This window comes from Giraffa tippelskirchi, chromosome 13, assembly GCF_054371585.1.
Source record: "Giraffa tippelskirchi isolate mGirTip1 chromosome 13, T2T-mGirTip1v1.2.pri, whole genome shotgun sequence".
Taxonomy (NCBI): Eukaryota; Metazoa; Chordata; class Mammalia; order Artiodactyla; family Giraffidae; genus Giraffa; species Giraffa tippelskirchi.
The window spans coordinates 97,370,621-97,397,622 of record NC_137287.1 but is presented as its reverse complement, the minus strand read 5'-3'; the positions used below and the strand labels follow the sequence as shown (position 1 = coordinate 97,397,622).

The 27,002-nt window shown below is 53.1% G+C and overlaps 1 protein-coding gene across 1 annotated transcript in view; it reads left to right on the top strand.

Annotated features, from left to right (window-relative positions):
* CDH4 (cadherin 4) overlaps nucleotides 1-27,002 on the top strand; it is a 476,927-nt gene that overhangs the window by 429,194 nt on the left and 20,731 nt on the right. The window contains exons 7-8 of the mRNA XM_081561133.1: nucleotides 11,501-11,673; nucleotides 26,298-26,435. Of these exons, the coding sequence (XP_081417259.1) occupies nucleotides 11,501-11,673; nucleotides 26,298-26,435 (311 nt within the window). The remainder of the gene's footprint in view (nucleotides 1-11,500; nucleotides 11,674-26,297; nucleotides 26,436-27,002) is intronic.

Here is a 27,002-nt window from a genome sequence, read left to right as displayed (position 1 = left end):
ACCAAGAAATGAGCTTTCCCCCCTCCCATTATATTCACATTTCAGGGATGCTATAGACTGTTCAAATTCACTTTTGGACATTGACTCTTCTATTCTGAGTTAATTTCTGTGTGATTATTATAGAAGGCATGAGACTTAGTCCAGTTCATTTCTTCGCTTATGGATGCCCAGATGCTCCTGCACTGTTTGTTGGAGAGGCTTTTGGCCTTTCGTTGAGTTGCTTGTGTACTTTTGTCAAAAATCAGTTGGCTTGTTTATGGGTTTGCTCTGGGCTCTCTGCTCCCATCCACTCATCTGCAAGCCCCTCGCTCCCTGGATGCCGGTAGCTCCATAGGAAACCTTGAGTGGAGCGGAGGTAAAGGCTGTTTCAGACTCCGGCTACCCCTTGTCCTCGCGGGGTGGGACTGTGCACTTGGCAGGTGACATCACATGACACTCAGCCACTCATCTTAGACTCCCAGTGGCCAGCTGTGGCCAGCGTGTGGCATGGCGAGGCCTCAGCCGGCCACTCATTCTGTCTCACCATTAAATGGAGGTAATAGTACCACCGACCTTGGGGAATCAGCTGAAGGTGTCCACCAGAGGCACCTGACACCTGCGCTATTGTTAATGGTGTAATTACTATTAACGGGTATTAACTTATTCAATTCAGTTCAGTTCAGTCGCTCAGTTGTGTCCAACTCTTTGCAACCCCATGAACCGCAGCACGCCAGGCCTCCCTGTCCATCACCGACTCCCGGAGTTTACCCAAACCCATGTCCATCGAGTCGGTGATGCCATCCAGCCATCTCATCCTCTGTCGTCCCCTTCTCCTCCTGCCCCCAATCCTTCCCAGCATCAGGGTCTTTTCCAATGAGTCAACTGTTTGCATGAGTTGGCCAAAGTATTGGAGTTTCAGCTTCAACATCAGTCCTTCCAATGAACACCCAGGACTGATCTCCTTTAGGATGGACTGGTTGGATCTTCTTGCAGTCCAAGGGACTCTCAAGAGTCTTCTCTAACACCACAGTTCAAAAGCATCAGTTCTTCAGTACTCAGCTTTCTTCACTGTCCAACTCTCACATCCATACATGACCACTGGAAAAACCATAGCCTTGACTAAACGGACCTTTGTTGGCAAAGTAATGTCTCTGCTTTTAAATATGCTATCTAGTTTGGTCATAACCTTCCTTCCAAGGAGTAAGCGTCTTTTAATTTCATGGCTGCAATCACCATCAGCAGTGATTTTGGAGCCCCCAAAAATAAAGTCTGACACTGTTTCCACTGTTTCCCCATCTATTTGCCATGAAGTGATGGGACCAGATGCCATGATCTTAGTTTTCTAACTTATTACTATTGTTAAATGTTCTTACTCAAAATATCGGTTCATTTTCCCAACTCTGGTAGCAAGTTACATTGTCAGATGGAATCTCAGATTGAACCATAAGACTCGCTTAAAACCAGCTGTCCCCTACATTACGTTCCTGTGTCCCTCAAGTCACCTGATGGCCAAGCCAGACCTCAGACGTTCTGAATTATCACAAACTCCCCATTGGCCACCTCTGAACCATGGCCGTTTTGCAGCCTGGGCTGGGCCAGCTGGAGCCAAGCTGAGGCCTGGTCCCAGAGCTGATGTGAGGATTGGGCCCAGGTGCTCCTCCGGGCCCTGCCCCCTCCAGGAGGATGCGCAGGAGAGGGAAGGGGAGGGGCCCTTTTAGGGTGAGGCCACAGCAGGGCCTTGGCCCAGTGGGCCGCAGCGGAGGGCGTTCAGGAGGAGAAGCTGGAGGAGCCCCGGCACGCCCCAGCTTCCAGCCGAGCTGGCTTCCCCATAGGGCCCCCACTCACCCCTCCGACCCCAGTCCTGTTCCCAGAGTTGCATGGGTTTGGGGGGTGGCACTGCAGAGCGGAGGCTGAGACCCTGGGAGGCCCTTGGCCAGGCCAACTGTTTTCTTCGCCGGAAGCAAGCGCTCTCCTGCACTTTGGGGTGCAGGCGCATCTTTAAAAGGTCAAGTTCGGCTCCTTGGAACTTGGCCTCTTTGAGAAGAAGAAGGACAGATTTAAAAACTCTGGGCCCCCTGACCTGCAGCTTCTGAGCCCGACCGCTTCCCAGGCTCCTGAACCTGGCCGGGGGAGGCCCCGCGTCTCTGCTGGAGGCCTCGGGCTCCCCCGCAGTGGGCGCACCTGCCACTGATGCTCTGACTATGCAGCCGCCATGGAAACAGCACTGACAGGGCCGCTGGGGGCTGGGCACCGTGTTAGGGCCTCCAGACAGGAAACCTGATGAATAGTGGACAGCCCCGTGACAAGCTCTGCGGACAGGAGGGAACAGAGGCGAAGAGCAGGTAAGAAGAGACAGAGCGGAGCGCGTGTCACCGAACCAAACTCGGGCCGCTCCTGGCGCGGTGCTGCCAGTCCACCCACAAGGGGTGTGGTTGTGGTGAAGGAACGTGTGGTGTTTACTGAAACGGCTCCAAACCAGGACAGGCGGTTAGTGCTCAAAAGATCCAAACCCTTCTTGCGGGGGGTGGGGGTGGGGGGTGGGGGTGGGGGGAGGGGGGGCGAGCGGGGGAGCGATGATTAGCTCGTGCACAGTTTTCTGCTTGGCGGGGTCATAAGGCGGGGCGGGGTCGCAGGTGTTAATATTATCAACCCTTAGGCGCCTGTAGGTCGGGCCACGTGTGCTCAGAACTCGTGGTCATCAAGTAGTTAATGTGCTCCACGGGGTGGTGGTCTCAGCCCTTGTTAACCCACCCAGGAGACCGGCATCAGCTGCTGTTATCCGGGTACTTCAGAGAGGAGCTGGTGCAGAGGGCATGAGGGCGGGGCCATCGCGGGGCGGGGGCGGGGCGGGGCGGGGCGGGGCGGGGCGGGGCCAGCGCGGCGAAGTTGGGGCAGAGGCCCCGGAGTGTCCTGCTTCAGTTCAGGTGGAGGCGAGAGTTAAACTAAGTGACCTGGCTCATGAGCTGCGGTTCTAACCATGGAGCTAAACTGCCTCCCCTCCCCAGCCTGGGTCAGGAATGCCTATGGATGCAAGTCTCAGAAAACCCAGCTGAAACAAGTAGCGTTTTAGATGAGCGCATGAAGCCGGTAGGGTCAACATCTCTGTGCCCTTTGCCTCCCTCTCTGACTTCTCAGCACGAGGTCACAATATGGCTGCTGTACCTCCAAGCGTCACATCCACTATCAGGGGAGAACGGCAGTGTGTAGCGTGGGGACCATTCCCCTGGAAAAGCACACACAAAAGCTGTGTGTAAGGTGACCCTTCTCCAGGGTGGGCAAGCATGAACTCCACCTCCAGGAAGCCCATTGTCCAGTTGAGGAACCAAAAGACAGGTGTGCTAAGTAGGGGCCTACAGATGGTATCTGATACATGTGTGGGCAAAGACCATTAGGATGGGAGGAGTCTTTCCTGCCCCAGGGCCTCTGCACGGGCTACACCGGCAGCCTGGCCATCCTCCCCCCTACCACTAGCACACTGGCTCCTCCTCACTTCTCCAGAGCTGTCTTCCCCACCGCTCTCACCAGAAGGCCCCTCCCTGCACACAGAGGCCTCTGGTCCTGTCACTACTGCATCCTCTCAGTTTGTTGTCATCACTGCTTTTCCCCTTTGTGGGGCAGAGACCCTGTCTGTTTCATCACCACCTCCATCTCCACCATGTGCCTGAGCAAGGTTGGGATTCAGTGAAGCTCAGCCTGAGCCACCGGGCAGCTCAGGGGTGGGGACGACACCTCCGTGTGCAGGGCCCCATCTCCCTGGAGCTCCCAGGGTGCACAGCAGTTCTGTGAAGGCCTCCTGGAGGGTCCACACCTGTGCAGAGGGAGGTGGCCAGGCCTGCAGTGTGCTCCAGCGGCCAGCGGTGTCTGATGCTATGTTCAACCCCTGGTCAGGTTTATCCTGCTGACCCTCCAGTCTCACACTTCCTGCCACCCTGTCCAGCCCCCACTTTTCAGGAAACAAGCTCACAGGGCTCAGGACGGACCTCACAGCTCCATCCTCATAGCTGGACCCCCCTCTCCCCTCTGCACCAGCAGAGGGGGGTCCATGTCCTTACAACAGCCCTTCCCTCTGGAAATCAGAGTCGCTGTGTGGTTTCCTGCCTGGAGGCAGCCATACAGGTCTCATGGCGTCTCTCAAGCCTCCCAAGAAAAGATGCCTCCATATCGATTATCTTTACTAAAAAAAAAAAAAAGGCAGCTCTAATTGGAATCTCTGCTTTTCCTAACCCCTTGTAACTGCATGAGGGCCTATATTATAAATTTTGAAATTAATGTCACTTTAAAATATTAAATAGAGAAATCTACATGCTGCAAATGAAGTCAAAGAAACCTTCATCTATATAATGCAGAGTTTTTGCTTAAATAGATTATTCTATTAGTGGGCCCTGTTTATTTATTTATTTTATTTCTGTGCTGGTGGAGGTCCCCCTGAGACTAATGCCACGGACTATTGCACAGATGGTGCTAGATACTTGAAAGTCATCTGAATATTAAGAATTTAAATCTTTAGCCTCAGTGATTTGAGCAGAAAGCCAATTATGGGGCTGAATTAGTTTTCAAATTAAACTGCGATTTAAGGCTTGTGAAATTAATCCTTTAAGGCGCATGGCAGCGTTTGTACATAAACTCCTCGCAAGAACCCAACCTCTGTCTTCTCCCCCTTTTCCTGCCGGCCCGATTAATAAAGAGATGTCCAGCATCTCAGGCAGCAGACGGCATGCCCTCTTAGATGAAAATGCAGAGCGATGTTCAGTTTCGTTCGTTAAGATGAAGTCAGGCCTTTCTACTGGGGAGGGAGGGAGACCTAAGGAGAAAGCCCCAGAAGGTGATTTCCTCCTGGATCTCACAGCCCAGCTGGTGGGGAGAGGCTTAACTCCCAGGTTATGACAGAGGCTGCTGCAGTGAGCGGTCCCAGCAGAGCGCAGAGCCGGGTACCACGGCCAAATCGCTCCCTCCCGTGGGCTGCCCAGGCTGCCTTGGCATGTGCACCATGACACTGGGGCTGCTGGGCACTTACGGCTGCCTGTGGACCAGACCTGCCCCACTGGAGAAGGGTCAGGCTTAGAGGGGACCTTGATGGCCAGGTCACACTGGGGGCCAGCCCTGTTCATAACCCAAAGTGCAGTGTAGCCACTGAACACTTGCTGGAGGGTTTAGGAAGGGGCGCCCTCAAGTGTAAGGAGAGTGAGTCACGGGACACAGGCCAGGGGCAGAGGTAGGGTGCCACCCAGGTCAAGACCTGGCCCACAGGTTAACGCCTGGCCTCCAAGTCAGGAACCATGTCTGAGTGCCCACTGAGGGTGGCGCTGGGGGCTAGGATGAGTGCCCAGACCACAAGCAGAGGCCGTCTCCCCCAGGCAGCTCTCTAGGTTTCAGAAAGGAGCTCCTTCCACCCCTGCCCCACCCTCTTCTTCTAGGAAGGAGGTGAAAATAACCCTGAGCCCTAGATCAGTCCCAAGGCCCCGAACACTTATATTTCATCTAGGTTTGTTGCCATGGCAACCCTGCCCTTGGCCTTTGGGCTCAGAGCACTTGGGCATGCCTGGGTCACCTGACCACAGAGCAGTGTCCATGGACCCGCCAGGTTTTCAGAATCTGTTTTGAAGGAAACCGAATTGTGATTAAGACTGAAAAAAAGTCCCATCAGTTTTCCTTTTTTAAAATAACATTTTACCTTCTGATCATCAAGTGATAATCTATAGAGGAAACTTGGGAGATACAGAGAAAATCACAAAGAAAAAAACGCCCTCTCCCATCTCATCTGCCATGCAGATTGCCGTGAGCACGTCTGTCAAAGATCCCTCTGGTCTCCTCTCTGCACGAACACGTGTTATATTAAAGAACACGGTTTAGAAACTGAATTGTTCTCCATTTTGCAGTATATCATGAACACTCCTTCAAGTGTCATGAAATATTCTGGCTTTAAACGATTCCATTGTGGGAACGTACCACAGTGTTTTCAGCCAGTTGCCAGACTTTCAGCATCAATTACTTATTTTTTTTAATTTATTTATTTTTGGCTGTGCTGGGTCTTCACCACTTTGCACGGGCTTTCTCTAGTTGCAGCCAGCAGGGGCTACTCATCGTTGTGCTGTGCAGGTTTTTCACTGCGGGGGATTCTCTTGTTGCAGAGCACGGGCTCTAGGGCATGCGGGCTCAGTAGTTGCAGCTCGTGGGCTCTAGAACGGGCAGGCTTTAGTAGTAGAACAGCGGGCTTCAGCAACGGGCTTAGTTGCTTGGCAGCATGTGGAATCTTCCCAGCAAGGGATAGAATCCATGTCCCCTGCATTGGCAGGCAGACTCTTTACCACTGAGCCACCAGGGAAGTTCTCAATTACTTATTAATTGTGCTCCTCGTTTGCACTTCTAGGTGTGAGCTTCACGGGTCAGGGACATTTTTCTACTTTTATTTGAGACCATTGTTGATGCACACACACTTATGCAACAGAAAACACACCGAGCTGGCATCCACCTTCCCTGACAGTAACGTGGAAATAAAGACTGGCCGATGGGAACCAGCAGAGGCTGTGTGTTCAGAGCATGGGGCGGGGCGGTCACCAGCCACCATCACAGGCAGACTAGAAGGCGTGGAGAGGGGGGCTTGGGTGTGCCCCAGTGGGGGCGTGGGGACTAGCAGTAGGGGCCTAGTGTGGGGCATCCTGTGTGATTGACTAGGGGTGCATTTTGATTTTTCTGGCAGATTTGGGCTCTGTTTTTATTTGGCTGCATCGGAGCTTAATTGCAGCACACGGGCTCTAGAGCACGAGCTCAGAGGTTGTGGCACACGAGCTTAGTTGCCCTGTGGCATGTGGGATCTTGGCTCCTGTGTTCCCTGCATTCCAAGGCAGATTCTCAACCACTGGACCCCTAGAGAAGTTCCTGGCTGATTTGTTTTTAATCTGCCTCTGATGACTCAGTTATCAGAGTCTTCCCTGCTCTGGTCCTGGTCAGTTCTTTCCCTCTGTTTTCAGACAGGTTTTGTCTTCCTGTGTGCCTGGTTCATCACAGGCTGAGCCCTGCGTGTGAACAGTTGCCATGATGACTTGAGGCTGTGTGAGATGGTACCTTTCTCTGTGGAGGATGTGCTTTTTCTCCTGCCAGGGACGCTGGTAACCTAAGTCACCTTAACTAGAGCCGTGCTCCTGCAAGGCCATCTCTTTCCCGTTCACCCTCACCCCTGGAAGTGCACTGCCCTTCCAGATCAGCTCAAAGACTCGAGCGTTTCCAGGTGCTCCCCCACACACACCCACGGCAAGCCCTAAGCTCAGTGTTTTCACCCCATTCCCATCAGTCTGTTGAAAGATCCATGTAGCTCTTCCACTGTCAGAAGCTGATTTGGAATCAGCAAACATCTCAAGAGGGAAGACGGCCCCGGGCCTGGGCTCCCCTTTCCAGCCAGCCCCCCCAAGTCTGCGCCACTGGTGTGTCTCTGCCCTGAATGAGATGCTCTTACTGCATGTGAGGTCCAGCTTCTCTCGTTTTCCTCGGGAGGAAGATTGGTTTAAAATAACATTGTCCACCATTTGCTAAAAACAGGACTTTCTGGATTTCTTTTAAATACTGAATGCCTCTGGGGAAATTCTACTGATAATTAAATTCATTAAAACTGGGTTTACACACAATTCTTTGAGGATAGCCATTGCATGAAGCTAGGTGGGTGCGTTTGATGGACTTTCTTTCTATGACTTTCAAAACACAGAAGTTCTGTATATTTCCCCTAGAAGACACTTGATAAAGATGTGTGGAATGAAGGAATAAACATCCTAGTGGGTGTGCAACATCTTGGTCTGACTGCAGCCAATTCCCTCTGAAATCCAGCGAATGAGTTCATGTCCTCACTGCTACCCGCGTCCCCCACACTTCCGGCTGCCTGCAGCCTGTTCTCTGCATGTCTTTTGTTCAATGATATATTTTTTTAAGATTGATTTATTCACTTTTTTTATTTTTTGACTGTGGTGGGTCTTCGGTGCTGCATATCACCTTTCTCTCGTTGTGGCGAGCGGGAGCTACTCCTCATTGTGGTGCCCAGGGTTCTCGTTGCGGTGGCTTCTCTTGTTGCCAAGCACAGGCTCTAGGCACACAGGCTTCAGCAGTTGGGAGTGTGTGGGCTCAGTAGTTGTGGCTCTCAAGCTTAGTTGCCCTCAGGCATGTGGGATCTCCCTGGACCAGGGATTGAACCATGTCCCCACCCTCCCCCACTGCATTGCAAGGTGGATTCCTAACCACTGGACCACTAGGGGAGCCCTCCGTGTGTCTTTAAGACATATATTCGATCCACCCTCCTGATGAAAACACCTCCCTGTGATCTTAGAACAAAGTCCAAAATCCTTGCCGTGGGCCCAGCCTACCTCCAGCCCCATCACATGCCCCCACCTCTCTTTTCCTCAAACATCCAGAGCTCTTCTCTGCCCCAGGGCCTTTGTTCCCCCAGCCTAGAGTCCTGCCCCCCACCTTCCCCACCCCACTGCCCTCATCTCTCAGGCCTGCCCTGCTTCCTCTGTAGTCCCCTCCCACCTGGTTACTCTACATGTTCACGTGAGCACTCTTGCCCACTTCAAAGCCCTTACCCAGCTGGCAATGAACGGCCTCTCCTGTGTGTTCCGTCCCCTTCACAGGCCTGATAGGGGTGGGACCATGTGCATATGGTTGGTCTCTACACACTGAGCACAGAGCCTGGTGTCTGCACACAGCAAGCACTCAGTCAGTAACTGAGGGGTGAAGTGAAGTGACAGTCACTCAGTCATGTCTGACCCTTTGCGACTCCATGGGCTATAGCCTGCCAGGCTCTCTGTCCATGAAACTCTCCAGGCAAGAGTACTGGAGTAGCTAGTTGTTTTCTTCTCCAAGGGATCTTCCCGACCCAGGAATTGAACCAGGGTCTCCTGCATTGCAAGCAGATTCTTTACCAGCTGAACCACCAGGGTAGCCCAAGAATACTGGAGTGGGTAGCCATTCCCTTCTCCAGGGGATCTTTCCGACCCAGGGATTGAACCAGGGTCCCCTGCATTGCAGGCGGATTCTTTACCAACTGAGCTACCAGGAAATTGAGGGCTGAGCATCCCCATACACTGGAATATTATTCAGCCATAAAAAGGAATGAACCCTGAAATCATTAGCCTCAGAGAAAGATACCAGATGCAAAGGCCACGTAGTATATGATTTCATTTATAAGCCGTGCTCAGAAGAGCCCGATCCATAGAAACAGAAAGTGGATGCGTGTTGCCGGGGGCTGGGAAGGAGGATGTGGGGAAACTCTTAGTGGACACAGATTTCTTTGGGGGGATGACAGAATGCTCTGGAATTAGATACTTTCTATTGACAATGGCACAACACTGAATATGCCAGAATACACTGACTTGTGCACTTTAAAAGGGTGAATTTTCTGATGCGTGGATTACATGTTGATAAAAAAAAAACTATATGTAAATCTGAGGATTGCATGAGTGGTCAGCAGGGGCTGCAGGCCTGGAGTTCCTTGCCTCCCGCAGCGTCGAGCCCCACCCAGTGAGGATGTCCTGTCTTTCGGTCATGAAGAGGCAGGTCCTGAGCCCATTCATCTCTGGTTGGAGGATGAGAATAGAAAACCTGAGCCCTGTAAAACAGATTTCCGCCTTCCTCTTGCTGTTTGCCTTCTTTTCTGTTTCCATAAAATGCATCTGCCTTGAGAAACTTTTATTCAGTTAAAGCCAGCAGTAAAGCTGACTCTGTGTCAGGCCCTCCCTGCACGGGGGGTGGGAGAGGCTGGACAGGCACGTGAGAGGACTGCTGGGCACACACCTCATGCAGTGAGAGACTCTGGGAGCATGCAGGAGAGACCCCTGCCTTGACCATGGAAGTGTCTCCACCACTGTCCACCTAGCTGCTCACACAGCACTAGCCCAGAGCAAATGCCTAGCATGTGTCTGATGAATGAAGCCCCCTGCCCGTCACCACCTTGGATCCCAACAGGCCTGGAGGCCCCCCAGCCCCAAGCCAAGTTCAGCCTAGTATAAGCCAGCACCTCCAAAAAGGACCCAGTGGAGGATGGTGCCCACACTCCCTCACCCCTGTGGGCCCTCAACAGCACACTCTTCCAACCTGGGAACAAGGAGCTGAACCAAGAACATGCAGATGAGGACAAAGGCAGCAGGCCCCAGGGGCAGGTGCAGGGCTGGGAGCCCATGCCAGTCAGAACTCCAGGTTGCAAGCCACAAAGGTAGTGTAGTGTTAGTTCAGTCGTGTCTGACTCTTTGTGACCTCATGGACTGTAGCCCGCCAGGCTCCTCTGTCCATGGGATTCTCCAGGCAGGAATACTGGAGTGGGTTGCCATTCCTTCTCCAGGGGATCTTCCTGACCCGGGGATCAAACCCGGGTCTCCTGCATTGCAGGCAGATTCTTTACCATCTGAACCACCAGGAAAGCCTAAAATAGCATTAAACAAGAAGGGGAATATATTCTAATATTGGTTCAGGTGTACAAAGCATCTTTAAGGGACCTTCCCCTCAATTTTGCTGTGAACCTAAAACTGCTTTATAAAGAAAAGTCTTCATTTTTTCCCGTATATAGATAAGAGCTTCAGGTGCAGCTTGACCAAGGGGCTGCCCAGTGAGAGGTGGTCACTTGAGCCTGCCGCAGCTTTGTTTCCTCTGAGATGGCCCTGTCCTTCAGTTTCCGTCTCTGTTGCCACAAAGTAACCACAGCCCCCAACCTCACACGCCGGCCCAGCCAAGTCCAGGGGCAAGGATGGCACACTGAATTCCTAGAAACCCCAAAAAGCACATCCCCTTGCTCCCAAGCTTTGACTGGTCATCCCACTGCTGACCCGATCACTGTGGCCAGGGTTGGAGGGTATGCTGATCTAGCCAGGGCCTCCCAGTGGGGAAAGGTGGACAACAACAGGAACACCACACCCTGCTCTCAGGAGGCAGGGGACTATCCTGGGATGTCGTCTGCAGACCTTGACCCTGGCACCTGGTGGGGAACGGGCACTGAGCTGAGAGAGGTGTGGGTACTCACCACCTCTGGGCTCGCACACCCCGAATTTACTCCACCTGCCTCTGCATCCCGTGTGCACAGCATCCCCTCTGTGGGGTCCCTTCTCACTTAGCATCCTCGAGTGCCTATTAGGCACCTTAAGGATACAGCCCTGTTTCTTTACCATGTGCTGAGCCCCACCATGCCGGCCAGAGCCTTGGGCTGTGGGGCTCAGGAGGCACTGTGCTGGGTTTTGAGCCGGAATTGCGGGCTGCGCTGACCCTGGGTGGCTCCCTCTCCTGATGAAGTCAGAACAGCAACCTCAGAGCAGACTTGAGCTCGGGAAGAAGGCCCCACCCCCGTGGTTCTGCAGGGGGATATGGGGGTAGGGGTAGGGACAGACACATTCCCCAGGGCCTGGCAGCAGTCCAGCCCACGAGTGGAGAAGGACACGCACCACATCCAGCCTCCAGGAAGACATGACTGTGGGAGACATCTGCCGGGGTGTGTGTGAGAGGCAGCGGCAGGCGTAGCAAGCGAGTCCCACATGAGCTGCCATCTCTGTTGCAGGCACCTATGTGATGACAGTCACAGCCAACGACGCGGATGACGCCACCACGGCCAACGGGATGGTGCGCTACCGGATTGTGACCCAGACCCCGCAGAGCCCCTCCCAGAACATGTTCACCATCAACAGTGAGACGGGCGACATTGTGACAGTGGCTGCTGGCCTGGACCGAGAGGTGAGGTGCGCGCCGTGGGGCTGGGGCACGACCTCCCCACTGCAGTCTGTATGGGAGAGGATGACCCAGAGGGAGGTCACCATGGGCCTGGGCGGAATGGTGGTGTTCGCTGCTGCTGCCACCAGAGGAACGGAGGAGGGGGAATCGTGTATATGCAGTGGATGACATGTTTATGGTGCGGATCATGTGTTTATATGATGTGGGTTACGTTTATATAAAGTGGATCACTTGTTTGTATGAAGTGGATCACATGTTTATATGATGTGGATCGTGTGTTTATATGATGTGGGTTGCATGTTTATATAAAGTGGATCATGTTTATATGATTGGATCACATGTTTATATGACGTAGATTGTGTTTGTATTATGTGGATCATGTGTATTATGTGGATCATGTGTTTGTTTGATGTGAATTGTGTGTTTATATGATGTGGATCATGTGTTGATATGAAGTGGATCACATGTTGATATGAAGTGGATTGTGTGTATATACAGCGGACCGTGTATATACAGCGGACCGTGTGTATACATGGTGGATCACAAGTACATATAGGTAGTTGGTTTCACATGTATATATATATAGTGGATTGTTGTGAATGTGGAGAAGATCATGTGTATGTACAGTGAACCATGTGTTTATATGCAGTGGATCATGTGTATGTGTAGTGGATTGCACATGTATATAGAGTAGATCATGTGTATATGCAATGGATTGCATGTATAGGCAGTGGACCGTGTCCACAAGGTGTCGTGAATGGATGAGGTAGAGCTAACTATGAAGAAGTCGGAGGCTTCTCAGAAGAGGTGGCCTTGCTCTGAGCCTTGGAGGTTGATATAATCAGTTATATTTCCTCCCCTTTGGGACTGAAGATCCGCTTTTTCTGAACACTGCACACCACATGTCTAACTGGTTCTGAGCAATCACAGATTCCCACCCCACAGACTCCTTTTGATCAAAAATTTTCACTGAGCATCGACTTTGTGCTGGAAACCACCAAGGGTGCCAGACAGAGAGTAGTGGACAGGGCGAGTGGTGACTGCTCACATGGGGCTGACAATTGAGTCCAGGTAGTGGCGTGGCTTATAAGGAAATGGCATCATGTGCCGTCCACAAAGGATTTGATGGGGAGCGGTGTCCAGGGAGGCCCCGTCCTGGTCTCGGGAAGGGTGTGTATGAGTGTCCCAGGGCTGTCCTGACAAAGGAAGTGTGTCCTCTCTCAGTGCTGGAGACCATGAGTCCAAGATCCTGGCAACCTTGGGCCCCAGCCCGGCAGAGCAGAGGGTCCCACCCACCTCCCCCGGGGGGCAGATCCACTCCCCTGCCCAGCACAGCCTCACTGGACTCCACCACCTCTAAAGAGCCCCCGCTCATTGCTAGATGAGCCTGGACTTCAGGTGAAGGAAGCAGAGAGGCGGGAGCAGGTTGTAACAGCCCTTGGCCCCAATCGCCCAGCCCTCTGAGCCATCACCTGCCCTGTTTGAGATAATGAGCAGCCCACCGCACGGTCCTGCTGGGAATCTGGCTGCAGTTTAAAGCTTGGAGGAGAGAAGAGGTGTTTCCAGGGCCTCTGTCCTGAGGAGAGAGGGCAGCACCCAGGGGACCTTCTGCAGAGCAGGGAGACCCCAGCTGGGAAAGCTCGGAGAAGCTGCTGGTTCCGAAGGTGCAGAGTGGCTCTGAATGCCATGCCCCTGCTTTCCCCTGTGAGTGGCCTGCGGGCTGTCCCTGGTTTGCCTTTACCTACAAATAACCGCGCAGGTGTAGAGGGAGGGACAGACAGAGAACGGGTGGTCAGCCAGAAGCAGGAGGAGGTGTGGGCATGTCTGCTACTCGTGCAAATGTGTGCTGAGCTCATGCATGGCAGAGCCTGTTCCGGACAGTGGGGCACCCCGGGGACCCCAGCACGGGCCAAGCACTGTGCGCACTGTCACATCTTAGTCCTTGAAACTGCCCTGGGGGGACTCCTGGAGCAGCGTTTCTTTACAGATGAGAAAGGTGAGGCTGCAGGGCTCTTAGTTGCCCAGGGCCATGGGGTCTCAGAGCTCAGGAGGGGCTTGGCCCCCATACCACAAACTGTTTGTTGTTGTCTGAAGTTCACATTTAACTGAGCAGGCTGTTTTTGTCTGGCAACCGATCCTGAAGCAGGCACCCACTCTGGGCCCAGGTGGGGGCAGGGGTACCTCTCGGAGAGTTCAACGTGCATACCCCCTCCTCGGGCTCCGCAGCACCTGGCTGGCTGCCAGACATGCGATGGACCAGCCAGTTTTCTGGGACCAGCCTGGCTTCAAGTTCTCAGCGACCCAACTGAATGGGAAGAAATAGTCTGGAGGGTGCCCAGCCCAGTGTCCTCTGGCCTCTGATCGGCTCAGTCCCACCCCCGAGGCCGGGCATCTACTTTGGGACCGCACTGGGTCAGTCATGGGCACCTTACCAGCTCCCCCACAACCCCCAGAGCAGGCGGTTGCTGAATCTTAAGTGGGTCAAGTGAAATAATTAAGCACAAGCTGTCTGCACTAATTAGCGCGTCCATGGACCAGGAGTGCGATTATCCTGAGACAGCTGCTGGCCACTCCTCCCGCCACTTTCCCCACTGCGGGACGAGCCCTCAGGTGTGCAGGGGGCAGCCTGGGAGGGCCCAGCCCAGGAAAGGGCAGCCCCGCAGACAGAGGGAGGGGGGCGGTGGACCAGGACATGGGTAGCAGGACTAGCACCCTGAGGCCCCCAGCACCTGAGCTCCTCGGCCCTGGTATCCCACGGGCTGGCCCTACCACCACCACCACGCTGGCTTCTGTCTCCACCCCTCCTCTCTCCAGCCACCGGACTCGCTGGCCTCTCCGATCTGGCTCTTCCCGTGTTCTCACCAGATGTCACCTCCTCAGGGTAGCCCGTTCCTACAGAGCCAAGTGTAGGGCAGATACTCTGTGGACTTTTCTTCTTTGCTGGGGGTCCCATCCTGTGGGCCTGCATGGCCCATGTCACGTGCATGAGCCTCTCTCCCAGCATCCCACTGTCCCCTGTGGGACGTCTCCAGCGTCCCCACAAGGAGACATGTGACCCGAGGGACAGGGAGAGACGTGGTGAGGGGCCGAGAGAGGGTTCCATCCCCAGGGCCCAGGTCATGTGAGGCCAGGATAAGGACACAGTGTGGATGGACGGGTGAGCTGGAAGCTTGGTGGCCCAGAGGGAGGGACCACAGCCAGCCTGTCTGGGGCCACACAGACACCTGGGACCAGTGTGAGCTGGGGGCAGAAGGATGGTGGCCTGGGGCTTGGAGCCACACAGGGGGTGGGTCAGAGGATGCACACAGGGTTGGGGGGCTCGCTCTGAGCCTCCCCCAGGGAGATGGTCATTCAGGTGGGCAGTGGGGAGAGGGAGGGAGAAAGGTGGTGTTCACTGAGCACTTACTGGGTACCATGCACTCCCGATACTAACTGCACTAAAGGCAAGCCCCTTGGGGCAGCCAGTGCCCAGTTGCTGGGGACGCCATCCACTACACTGTCCGCTTTCTGTCCCGAGCTGCCCTCTGTGGGTGGGATGCCAGACTCCTCTGGCTGGCAGTGGCTCGTATGTCTCGACTTAGACATTGCAGGGCCTCAGCTGCACGTGTGGAGGGTGCACACACGCTGGGCAGGAACTCAGCCTGCCGCGCCCTTCCCATGTGCTTTCCCAACACGACCTGTGGCTTTGTCTGGACATCCATGAACTAAACGTACAAAGGACCATGGGCAGGGCCTTTCTGTTCTCTTTGAAGAATGCTGATCACTCCCACCCCCACTCCTGTGGACAGAGCTTTCCCCTTGGCGGGGAAACAAGGCAGATAACTTCTTTCAGAACTGGCTTCCTGTTTGCAGAGTAAGTCTTTAGAAAGGAGGAAAATCCACAAACATAATTGCCACTGTGTCTAATTAGGCAGAGCTATGTAAATCGAGCATTTCTACATGATTAAAATGTCAGGAGAGCCGGGGTGACACAGGAGCAGCTGAGTGTCTCTCGCATCCCCATCATCGGAGGGGCCCCTCTCGCTAATCCTGCTCATCTGCCTCCCTCCTAATTAGAATATTTATGGCCTGATAAGCCAGGCAGGTGGTGCTCTGGAGGGAGGGTAGTCACTGGGCTGTGTGATCTGCCCATCCAGCTCTATCCTTGAACCGCTGACCATGGGCGGCTCACCACCTTGAAACTTCTTCCAAAGGTGGGCCAAATTCACCATATTATGGTTCATAGGACTTTTAAGAAAGCAACTCCAACACCTTTCTATATTTTCCAAGCATCTCCACCCTATGTGGCTATCAGATGGTATTTCACAGAGAGCGATGACTGATAAAGATGGCTTATCCCAGGGCCAGTGATGATTGTGACCTCCACTAACTTTACAAATTCACTCATGGGACTCAGCTCAGGTGGAAAACATTCTTAGTGACAAGACCAGCATCGCCCCTTGCTCACAAGAAGCGTCACGACAGGCCACATGGAAAATTCCAAAAATTTGTTTTCCTGGAAAATGAGCTCTCTGTAATACCATAGCAGGCATCAGGGGGAGTGGGGTCAGCAGTGGTCTTGGACCAGGCAGAGTTCAGTGCATGTCGTTTAGTCGCTAAGTCGTGTCTGACTCTTTGCGACCCCATGGACTGCAGCATGCCAGGCTTCCCTGTCCTTCACTAATCCCAGAGTTTGCTCAAGCCCATGTTCATTGAGTCAGTGATGCCATCCAACCATCTCATCCTCTGTTGCCCCCTTCTCCTCCTGCCCTCAATCTTTCCCAGCATCAGGGTCTTTTTGATAAGTCAGCTCTTCGCATCAGGTGACCAAAGTATTGGAGCTTCAGCTTCAGCATCAGCCCATCCAATGAATATTCAGGGTTGATTTCCTTTAGGACTGACTGGTTTGATCTCCTTGCAGTCCAGGGGACTCTCAAGAGTCTTCTCCAGCACTACAATTCGAAAGCATCAATTCTTTGGCGCTCAGCCTCCTTTTTGGTTCAGCTCTCACATCTATACATAACTACTGAAAAATCCATAGCTTTGACTATACAGACCTTTGTCGGCAAAGTAATGTCTCTGCTTTATAATATGCTGTGTAGGTTTGTCACAGCTTTTCTTCCAAGGAGCAAGCATTTTTTAATTTCATGGCTGCCGTCACCATCCGCAGTGATCTTGGAGCCCAAGAAAATAAAATCTGTCACTGCTTCCACTTTCTCTCCTATTTGCCATGAAGTGATGGAACTGAATGCCATGATCTTAGATCTAATCCCTTGAATCTATTTGTCACCTCCACTGTATAATCATAAGGGATTTGATTTAGGTCATACCTGAATGACCTAGTGGTTTTCCCTGTGTGTGTGTGTGTGTGTTAGTCATACCTGAATGACCTAGTGGTTTTCCGTGTGTGTGTGTGTGTGTGTGTGTTTGTGAGTTAGTCACTCAGTCATGTCTGACTCCGTGACCCCATGGGCTGTGGTCCACCAGGCTCCTGAGCCACAGTCAACTCCAGGTCTTATTTTTGCTGACTGTATAGAAGTTCTCCATCTATAGCTGCAAAGAATATAATCAATCTGATTTCAGTATTGACCATTTGGTGATGTCCATGTGTAGAGTCACCTCTTTTGTTGGAAAAGGGTGTTTGCTATGACCAGTGTGTTCTCTTGGCAAAACTCTGTTAGCCTTTGCCCTGCTTCATTTTTTACTCCAAGGCCAAACTTGCCTGTTACTCCAGGTATCTCTTGACTTCCTACTTTTGCATTCCAGTCCACTGTGATGAAAGGATATCTTTTTTGGTGTTAGTTCTAGAAGGTCTTGTAGGTCTTCATAGAACTGGTCAACTTCAGCTTCTTCGGCATTAGTGGTTGGGGCATAGACTTGGATTACTGTGATGTTGAATGGTTTGCCTTAGAAGTGAACAGAGATCATTCTGTCATTTTTGAGACTGCTCCCAAGTAACCGCATTTTGGACTCTTTTGTTGACTATGAGGGCTACTCTATTTCTTCTAAGGGATTCTTGCCCACAGTAGTAGATATAATGGTCATCTGAATTAAATTTGCCCATTCCTGTCCGTTTTAGTTCACTGATTCCTAAGAGGTCGATGTTCACTCTTACAATCTCCTGCTTAAATCTCCAATTTACCTTGATTCATGGACGTAACATTTCAGGTTCCTATGCAATATTGTTCTTTATAGCATTGGACTTGATTTTTACCACCAGACACATCCACAGCTGAGCACTGTTTCTGCTTTGACCTAGCCACTTCATTCTTTCTGGAGCTATTAGTAATTGCCCTTCACTCTTCCCTAGTAGCATACTGGACACCTACCAGCCTGGGGGGCTTATCTTCCAATGTCATGTCTTTTTGCCTTTTCATACTGTTCATGGGGTTCTTGGGGCAAGAATACTGGAGTGGGTTGCCATTTCCCCCTCCAGTGGACCATGTTTTGTCAAAACTCTCCACTATGATCCATCCATCTTGTGTAGCCCTGCACCATTGAGTTACCATAGATTCATTCAGTTACACAAGTCCCTTTACCATGACAAGGATGTGATCCCTGAAGGAGGTTCAATATATCCCACTGGCCAATGCTCGAATCATTTTTGCCAAACACTGTTTTTAAGACACCAAATGTGGTTTTGTGGTCTCAGAGAAAAAAAAATTGCCCATTGAATCCACTAACCCCCTCACATTGGGTCCTCACCCCTGAAGTCATTGCACCCCACAAAAAAAAGAGGGAAGAAGAAAAGTGATCCTAGGAGGGTCTCAGGGCTCCAGCTTGCCTCCAAGATTGGCTTCACCCATGCCGTCCAAGGGTCTCCTGAGTCACAGGATGGTCCTGCAGACGTGGAGGTCTGGCAGTGAGCAGGGCAACCCCTCCAGGACCCATGGCCTGTGCATCCGTCTGCACGGGGACCCTTGACACCACGCTCCTGGCCACACTGGGTCCAGCTGGTTCCCAGCGTTTCCAGGGCTTTCCAGATGTCACCTCCCTGCCGGCCTCCACTTAATGTTGTCACAGTGGGAAATAAGCCCCAGGGAAAGCAGATGACAGCACTTTCTTTAGAGAAAGATGACAAATGCAAAATAAAAGCCAGAGTCTGTGCTGAGTTCCCTGATGGATTCTCTCCATGTGGGACAGAGCCATCAAGACCACAGAGCAGCTGCCCACAGAGCATGCCCGGGAGTGGCTCAGGCCCTCAGTCCCATACCTACTTTCTGGGGCTTAGCTGCCCTGAGGCATGTGGAATCTTCCCACACCAGGATTCGAACCTGTGTCTCCTACACTGGTAGGTAGATTCTTCACCACTGAGCCACCAGGGAAGCCCTGTATTCTCACTCTTGACAGTGGCTTTTAAGAGAAGCAGCAGCAGACCTAGGGCCTAGAGTCTGAAGCCACCAGGAGGATGGACTAGGGTACCACCGGGCACAGGCCAGCTTCCCATGCAGGTCAGGGTGGTGCTGCCTGGCTGAAGCTATGGGTGTGGAGTGTGTGCCCTATGAGGCTGTTCAGCCTGCTGAGGTCAGCCTGCAGGCCCAGAGTGGGATGTGGGTGCCTGGGGACCCCACAAGGCAGAAGTGGAGTGTTGGCACCTGGAAGTGTCATTTGGGTCTGTGAAGCCCACTGTGTTCACGTGGGTGGGTCGGCAGCGTTCGGCACCTCTGCAGTGCTGTGCTCCCTCCCCACCCCCCGGACCACTGTCTGTCTCAGGGCCTTTCTAGCCCTGAAGGATACCCAGGCGTCAGCAGTGACTCCCCACCCTCAGCCCCCCAGGCCCGGCCCCTCTAATCTGCCCTCCCAGTGGAGCGGCCTGCTTTGGGCATTTCCTACCATCCATGAGCCTTTGCGGGTCTGGCCATTCTCACTGAGCATCTAGTGTTCAAGGCTCATCCACGCTGTGGCTGGGGTCCGTGCCTCACCCTTTTTCATGGCTGAATCGTATTCTGCTGCAGACAGGCACATTTGCTCATCCCCTCGTCAACTGGTGGGCGTGCAGACCACTCCCCATGACAGGTGCTGCTGTGATCACAGACCAGCCCGCTTGGATGCCTGTTCTCGTCCTCTTGGGCATATGCCTAGACATAGACGTGTGGTCAAAAGGTGACCCACTGCCTATTTTCCTCAGTGGCCACACTCTCCATGCCTTTTGGGACAAGTCTCAATGCGCTTGCGTGAACCGGTCGTCAGCCTTGCGGCTCTCCCCACGCCCAGGGCCCACCTAGTGGATCCCCAGTTGTGTTCTTAGGCCCTGAGGACACCCATGGGCTGAGCACATGAGAAGACAGAAGCAGGTGGTTAGGCTGCCGTGTCTCCAGGGACAGGCTGGTCCAGTCCCAGGAGCAGCAGGATCCGAGCTGCGTGTCCTGGCATCCCCAAGTGGAGAGGGCCGAGAGTGGAGGGTGCAGGAATCTTTGATGGTTTTCTAGGGCAGGCCGGCCGGCTGCATTATTGATGGATGTTCTGCAAAATTTAAATGCTGAGCTACGAGGAGGTGAGTGAAAACCCCGGGGACACTCGCTTGCAGTTTTCTTCCCTCCTCCCAAACTTGAAAATGGTCAGATCATGTTTTAATGAATTCACTGCAGCACCACTGCTGCCCAGGTCTGGGGGCTCTGCACCTGGCAGGAGCAGGGGGACTGCTGGGCAGCTGCTCAGTACGCCTCCTAGTAGCCACAGCTATCACCAACCATCCTTCAACGGGTGGCCCAGGCCCCCACCTCCCTCCCGCTCCGCTGCGGTGGGCGTGTCACAGGGAGAGCAGAGGTGGAGGAGGAACGCTGGCCGATGACTGGTCCAGAGCTGGGCCCAGGGTCCTCTCTGAGTCCCAGGGGGGCCCAGGAAGAGGGTTGCTGGAGTCCGGGATCCAGCCGCCACATGGGTCACCAGTTCCGACCTGAGAACCCAGTTTGATCACCTGCAAAGTGGGGATGGTATTGCATCCGTTCCCCAGGGTTGGCGGAAGGACAGGTGGAGATATTGCGTGTGGCCTGTGCATCCACCAGCAAGAGGCACTAGAACCACCCTGAAAACAGCCCCACGCAGCCCACCAACTCCGGGGTCCCTCCCCGCACTCACGCAAATGGTGACAAGCACGCTAAGGCCAAGAAGCAAGACCCGAGGAAGGCTTTTTAAATAAAAACATCACATCTCTTACCCACGCTAGACCCTCCCAACAACTAAAGCTGGAACATTTGCAAGAGGGTGTCTGTCCAGGGACGTTTCCCACGGTCCACCTGGGCCCCGCCACCCACCCTGGGTGACCGTTATGAAGTCTGGAAAGTATGCTTTCTAAAGCTAAAGCCACAGCAAAGCCTGGCCCGCATTCCCCTAGTGACCCTGTGATGACCTGTCTGAGCTCAGCAAGGCTGGCTGGATCTCAGAGGCCCCACCCATGGGGGGACACTGGGCTCTGCTGGGTCCCTGCCCATATTTCCTCCTTCTCGCTGGGTTTTCTTTCTGAACCCCGCACTCCCCTCACCCCTGCACCACACAGCCTAGAAGGACCCCACCGCCACCGCCACCTGGCTCCCAAAAGTAGGACCGGCAGTGCCCTCTAGTGGTGGTTGTCTGTACAACACACAATTGCACAGGCACCAACGTGCACACAGTCCCAGGCATGCACACACAGACACACCACACATACACACATACACATATACACGTGCCTATACGCATACATGTATGTGCACGCACACTGGTACACAAACATACACATCCATGCAAACACACACATGAAGTGGCCCCATGTCTCTGAGATGGTTTGGTTCTCCAGTGTCTTCTTAGGGCCGCAGCCCATAATGGTCCCAATGTAGAGGTGGTGATTCCACAATTAGATAAGAAAGATTGGAGGGGGGACTTCTTGCTGTAGTCAGTCACATGACAGCAGTGTCAAGGGGTGAACACTTTCCTTCCTCTGCTCTGGTTAAATCCCTCCCTTTGCTGTGGGGTGCCAGGAGCAAGTTGGGATGAGGTCCCTCCTCTCAGCCTTCCAGCCTGGGTCTCGCTCCCTCCCACCCGGCAGTCACATGGGCAGAGTCCCAATGCTGAGGCCGTGGGATCTCAGGACAGCCTCTCCCAGCAGGGTCTCTCCATCTGCGTCAAGGCAGGCCAGCGTGGGGATGGGGCTGTTTTGGGGGCCTCGGTCCCGCCAGTGGCTTGGGAAGGGCAAGCTGAGGCCTTGGTTCCTGGGGTGACCACTCACTGTGTGCCGTCAAATGACAGCTGTGGGGGGCAGGTGTCCAAGACCAAGGCTGGGCTGTGCCGGTTCCTTCTGGAGGGTCGTGGAACACTGCCTGTGTATCTGCTGGCTTCCGGTCATGCTGCAGCCCCTGGCATCCTTGGCTTGTGGTCACTCCAGCCTCTGCCCCGTCTCATGTGTTCTCTGCCCTCATATTCTCTTACTGGACACCTGTTGTTGCACTGGGCTGTCCTGACCCAGGGGGCCCAGGTCCATCTCGACCTTCACTTTATCTAAAAGGCTCATGGTGGACTTAGGAGCACAGCTTAACCAGTCACCAGGTTGTCCCATCGTCTCTTTACTGTCCCCAAAGAATGACCTCTGCTGGCCACCAAGAGCAGGGTGGGAACAGAGGTGGGCGGCCGGGGCCCAGGAGCCAAGCGCCATCTGTCTCGGGCCGGCCGTGTGGCACATGTGTGACCCATGTGTGACCCGTTTAGTGAGGAGTTGCCTGCACCGGACAGCGGGCTCCTGAGCCAGGTCTTGTGTGTCATCTTCCCCAGGACGCCCACGCAGAACAGGGCCTGGGCAGGTCAGACGGGAGGCCCCACATCTCCTCCTTGCTCCTCATCCCCCTGGACCCCAGGTGGCCAGAACTTCCACGTCGGGTTGGCAGAGCCCTGGGGGTGCCCCGCAGTGGGACTCTGGACGCCTCAGCCCCTCAAGGTCGCCAGCCGTGAGGTGGTCTCCATTCAACACTGACCCCAGGAACCCCCTCCCTGACTCTGCCTGCCATGGTTTATCTTGTGGGAGGTCCAGAAACATCTCTGCAGCCAGGCCTGTGGGAGGGGGTCAGCCCAAGGGGCGTCCCCAATGCCCACTCCCCTCCTATGCCAGCTGCTCTAGGACAGGCCTGTCCGAGGTATGCTCCCGGCCTGGCCACCGTCCTCAACCCAGGCCAGTGTCTAGCACAGCTGGAATCAACTAGCAACCAACCGGTGCCTGCAGAGCCAAGGTGTGACACAGACGGTCACCACGGGTGCCAGGGAGGGTCCCCCCAGTGACAGTGTGTACACCTGCTCTAGATGCTGGAGGGAGAGCTCTGACCACAAAGTCCTGGGCTCTGGAGCCCGGCTCATGGGGCAAGAACAGGCAGAGGGCCGCTGTGCTGATGCTGAGAAGAAAAGCAGGGTCTCAGGAGAGTGTGTGTCTGTCAGGGGGAGCAGGTGCGCACTCGTATTTTATTCAAGGAGGGAAGGCCTTGCTGATGGGAGCAGGCAGTGTCAGAGCAGGCAAAGCAGCCCTGCATGACCCTGGGGGGAGGGGAATGTGCGTTTGAGGAGCAGCAAGGAGGCCTCGTGGCAAAGTGGACGAAGCAGGAGGGGAGAGAATGAGGCCGCCAAGGCCACCACCTGCTCCTGGGACCCGTGGCTCCTCCCCAGGGAGCAGAGGTGAGCCCCCAGCTCTGTGTTAGTCAGACCCGCCGGGTGAGACGGGCAGGGTCTTCTCTGCACCTGTACGTGTCTCTCGGCCTCTGTTTCTCTGCGCGATGAGAGGTGACAGGAGGCTGCTCTAGGCTCTGTCGGCCTGGGTGCCCCCCTTCCCCATACTTTGTGGGCTGGGCCTAGATATTCACAGATGGACCTTTAGAAATAAACAGTCAAGTTTAGGACTAATTTCTATTTATGGCAGGTGATGCTGGTTTGCCATTTATAGCAGTGGCAGAAACTGCTTTTATTTTTTAAAAAACTTTTTATTTTGTATGTGGGTGTAGCCAATTAACAATGTTGTGATAGTTTCAGGTGCACAGCAAAGGGACTCAGCCACACATATACATGTCAAACTCCCCTCCCATCCAGGCTGCCACGTAACATTGAGCAGAGTTCCCTGTGGTTAACCATTTTGACTATAGCAGTGTGTACATGTCCATCCCAAATTCCATAACTATCCCTTCCCCGCCACTCCTTCCCCCTGGCAACCATAAGTTCATTCTCTAAGTCTGTGAGTCTGAGAAACTGCTTTTAAATGTGTTTAGTACAAGAATGCGTTTGCTGTCAGGGACAACCTGCAGACAGAACTGGAGGGGGGCCCGGTGTTAGTCTGCACTGTGGGGGTGACCGGCATGTCCAGAAGGGGGCCCCCACAACCACCCCAAGGCCACAAGAATCGGGCCCTGAGTCTGCCCTCAGGCCAGCGGTGCCCTGGAGGGTCGAGGACAGAAGTGCTAGAGAAACATCACTTTATCACAGGGTATCAAATCCAGCCCCCTGTGCTCTGCAGCAGGGTCTTATTGTTCACCTAGTTTGTATGTAGTCCTTTGTATCTGCTAATCCCAACTCCCACTCCATCCTTCCCCCACCCCCTCCCTTCCCCTTGGGTAACCATAAGTCTGTTCTCTGTGAGTCTTTCATAAATTAAGTTCACTTGTATCATACTTTAGATTCCACAGTATAAGTGCTATCATATATGTGTCTCTGACTTGACTTCATTTAGTATGATAACCTCTAGTTGCTCCCATGTTGCTGAAAATGGCATTATTTCATTCTTTTTATGGCTGAGTAATATTCCACTGTTATGTATGACCACATCTTTATTCATCTGTTGATGGACACAATGACTTGGCTATTATAAGTAATGCAGCAGTTAACATTTTGTTATATGTGTCTTTTCAAATTAAGAGTTTTCTCTGGATATACACCTAGGAGTGGGATTGCTGGAAAATATGGTAAGTCTATTTTTAGCTTTTTAAGGAACCTCCATACTGTTCTCCATGGTGGCTGCACCAATTTACATTCCCACTAACAGTGGAAGAGGGATCCCTTTTTCCACATCCTCTCCAGCATTTATTGCTTGTAGATATTTTTGATGATGGCCATTCTGACCAGTGTGAGGTGATAATTCACTGTGGTTTTGATTTGCATTTCTCTGTTAGTAAGGGCTTCCCTGGTGATTCGGTCGGTAAAAAATCTACCAGCAATTCAGGAGACCTGGGTTCGATCCCTTGGAGGAGGAAATGGCAACCCACTCCAGTATACTTGCCTGGAGAATTCCATGGATGGAGGAGCCTGGTGGGCTACAGGGGTTGCAAAGAGTCAGATGTGACTAAGCAACTTAGCATGCACAGTTATTAGTGAGGTTGAGCAGCTTGCCATATGCTTGTTGGCCATCTGTATATCTTCTTAGGAGACATGTATATTTAGGTCTTCTGCACATTTTTTGATTGGGTTATTTGGTTTTTTGTTACTGATTTGTATGAGCTGTTTGTATATTTCAGAAATTAAGCCCTTATCGATTACATCATTTGCAAATATTTTCTCCCAATCTGTAGGTTGTCTTCTCACTTTGTTTAAAGTTTCCTTTGGTGTGCAAAACTTGTGTTTATTTTTGCTTCTATTTCTATTGCCTTAGGAGACTGACCTAAGAAACACTGCTATGTTTTATGTCAGAGAATGTTTTGCCTATGTTCTCTTCTAAGAGTTTTATGGTGTTGTGTCTTATATTTAAGTCTTTAAGCTCTTTAGAGTTTCTTTTTGTGTATGGTGTAAGCAAGTGTTCTAACTTCATTTACATGCAGCTGTCCAGCTTTCCCAACACTACTTGAAGAGACCAGATAGCAAATGTTTTAGGCTTTGCAAGCAATGTAAGCTCATCACAGCCACATAGCTCAGCTGTTGTGCAAAATCAGCCACAGACAATGTGTAAGTTAATGAACCTGGCTGTGTGCCAATAAAACTTTATTTACAAAAAAAAAAAAAAAAGGGCAGTGGCAGACAGACTTGGCCCATAGGTCAGAGTTTACTGACCCTCAAAGGCCCCTCGGTGACTCGCAACTACCCACGAAGGTCTAGACACCTTACCAGGCACTGCTCTCTCAGGGGTGCTACACTGGTGGCTCCTGGCGAGGTCTGGCTGCAGAAGGGTTAGGGAGCCCCTTCAGTGCCCAGAAATCCGCTGTCCCCATCCAGCTTTATTTGCCTCCTAAAACCCACACCTATATCCAAACACTAACAGTTCCTTCCAGGCAGCAATGCAGACACAATCTGTTGGTGTGCAGATAACAGGGTCGGGGGCTCAACTTCCCTTCTCCTGTTTGAATTTCTGACACTGAAGATGCTAAAGAAATGAGGTCCCTGCAGACACACATCTGGGGTCACCTCTCTTTGCACACTTCCACTCCGATTTTGCAAACCTCAGTGTCTTACAGTCCAAGCCCCCTTTTCGTTCCTTCTACTTCGATCCACACCTCTGAAAGCCAGGTGCTGGGATGAAGGCAAAGACCTTGCCACCCACTGTGAGTAAGGAAAATGTTCTCCTGCCAGGTCACCTGCCGAGCACCCTGTGGCCAACACCCTGGGCAGGAAGGGGACCCAGCAGCAGCTGAGTCCATCCAGGGAATATGTCTCTCTGATGAAAGTATAAACAGCTAAACCCAAACTGCTGCTCTGTTCTTCCCCCTTGTCCCTTCTAGAAGGTCCAGCAGTACATGGTCATCATTCAGGCCACAGACATGGAAGGAAACCTGAACTATGGCCTCTCTAACACGGCCACGGCCATCATCACAGTGACAGACGTGAACGACAACCCACCAGAGTTCACTGCCAGCACGGTGAGTGCGTGTCCCTTCCTGAATCTGGAGGAGCTGGCCAGTGGTGGTCAGGCTCCAGGAGAGGCTGACGTGTCGGCCACTTTGGGGTGTGCTCGGTGGGACAGGATGGGGGCTGCAGGGGGACACGCCAGGTCCCTCTGGCAGGACCCTCCACAGCCCACCATCAGCAGGAGGGCAGTGGGGGACACAGTGTGTCCTGCCCCCTGAGGCACGGCCAGTGGGCTGTGACCAGGCCACAAGCCAGGCTGCCCACAGACCAAAGTGCCCACAGGAATTGCCTAGTGGCACAGCCGTGGGATCACCAAGCCACCAGGAGTCATGGGCTCCCAATTCCTCTGGGTTCCCAAGGAGCTGTATCCTTTGGTCCACTCGCCCTGGGGTGGAGGTGCTGACGGGACAGGAACCTATACCCACCCCGCAGCTGCCTGGCTGGAAATGTGGGTGGTGGAAGGGTGGTTAGTGAGGGCTCCCAGGGCACCGAGTAGATGAGAGAGTAACAGCAACAACAGAAGACCTGGGGCACCAACCAGGTCCCCCCTCCCCAGCACCAGCCTGGGCCTCTGGTCA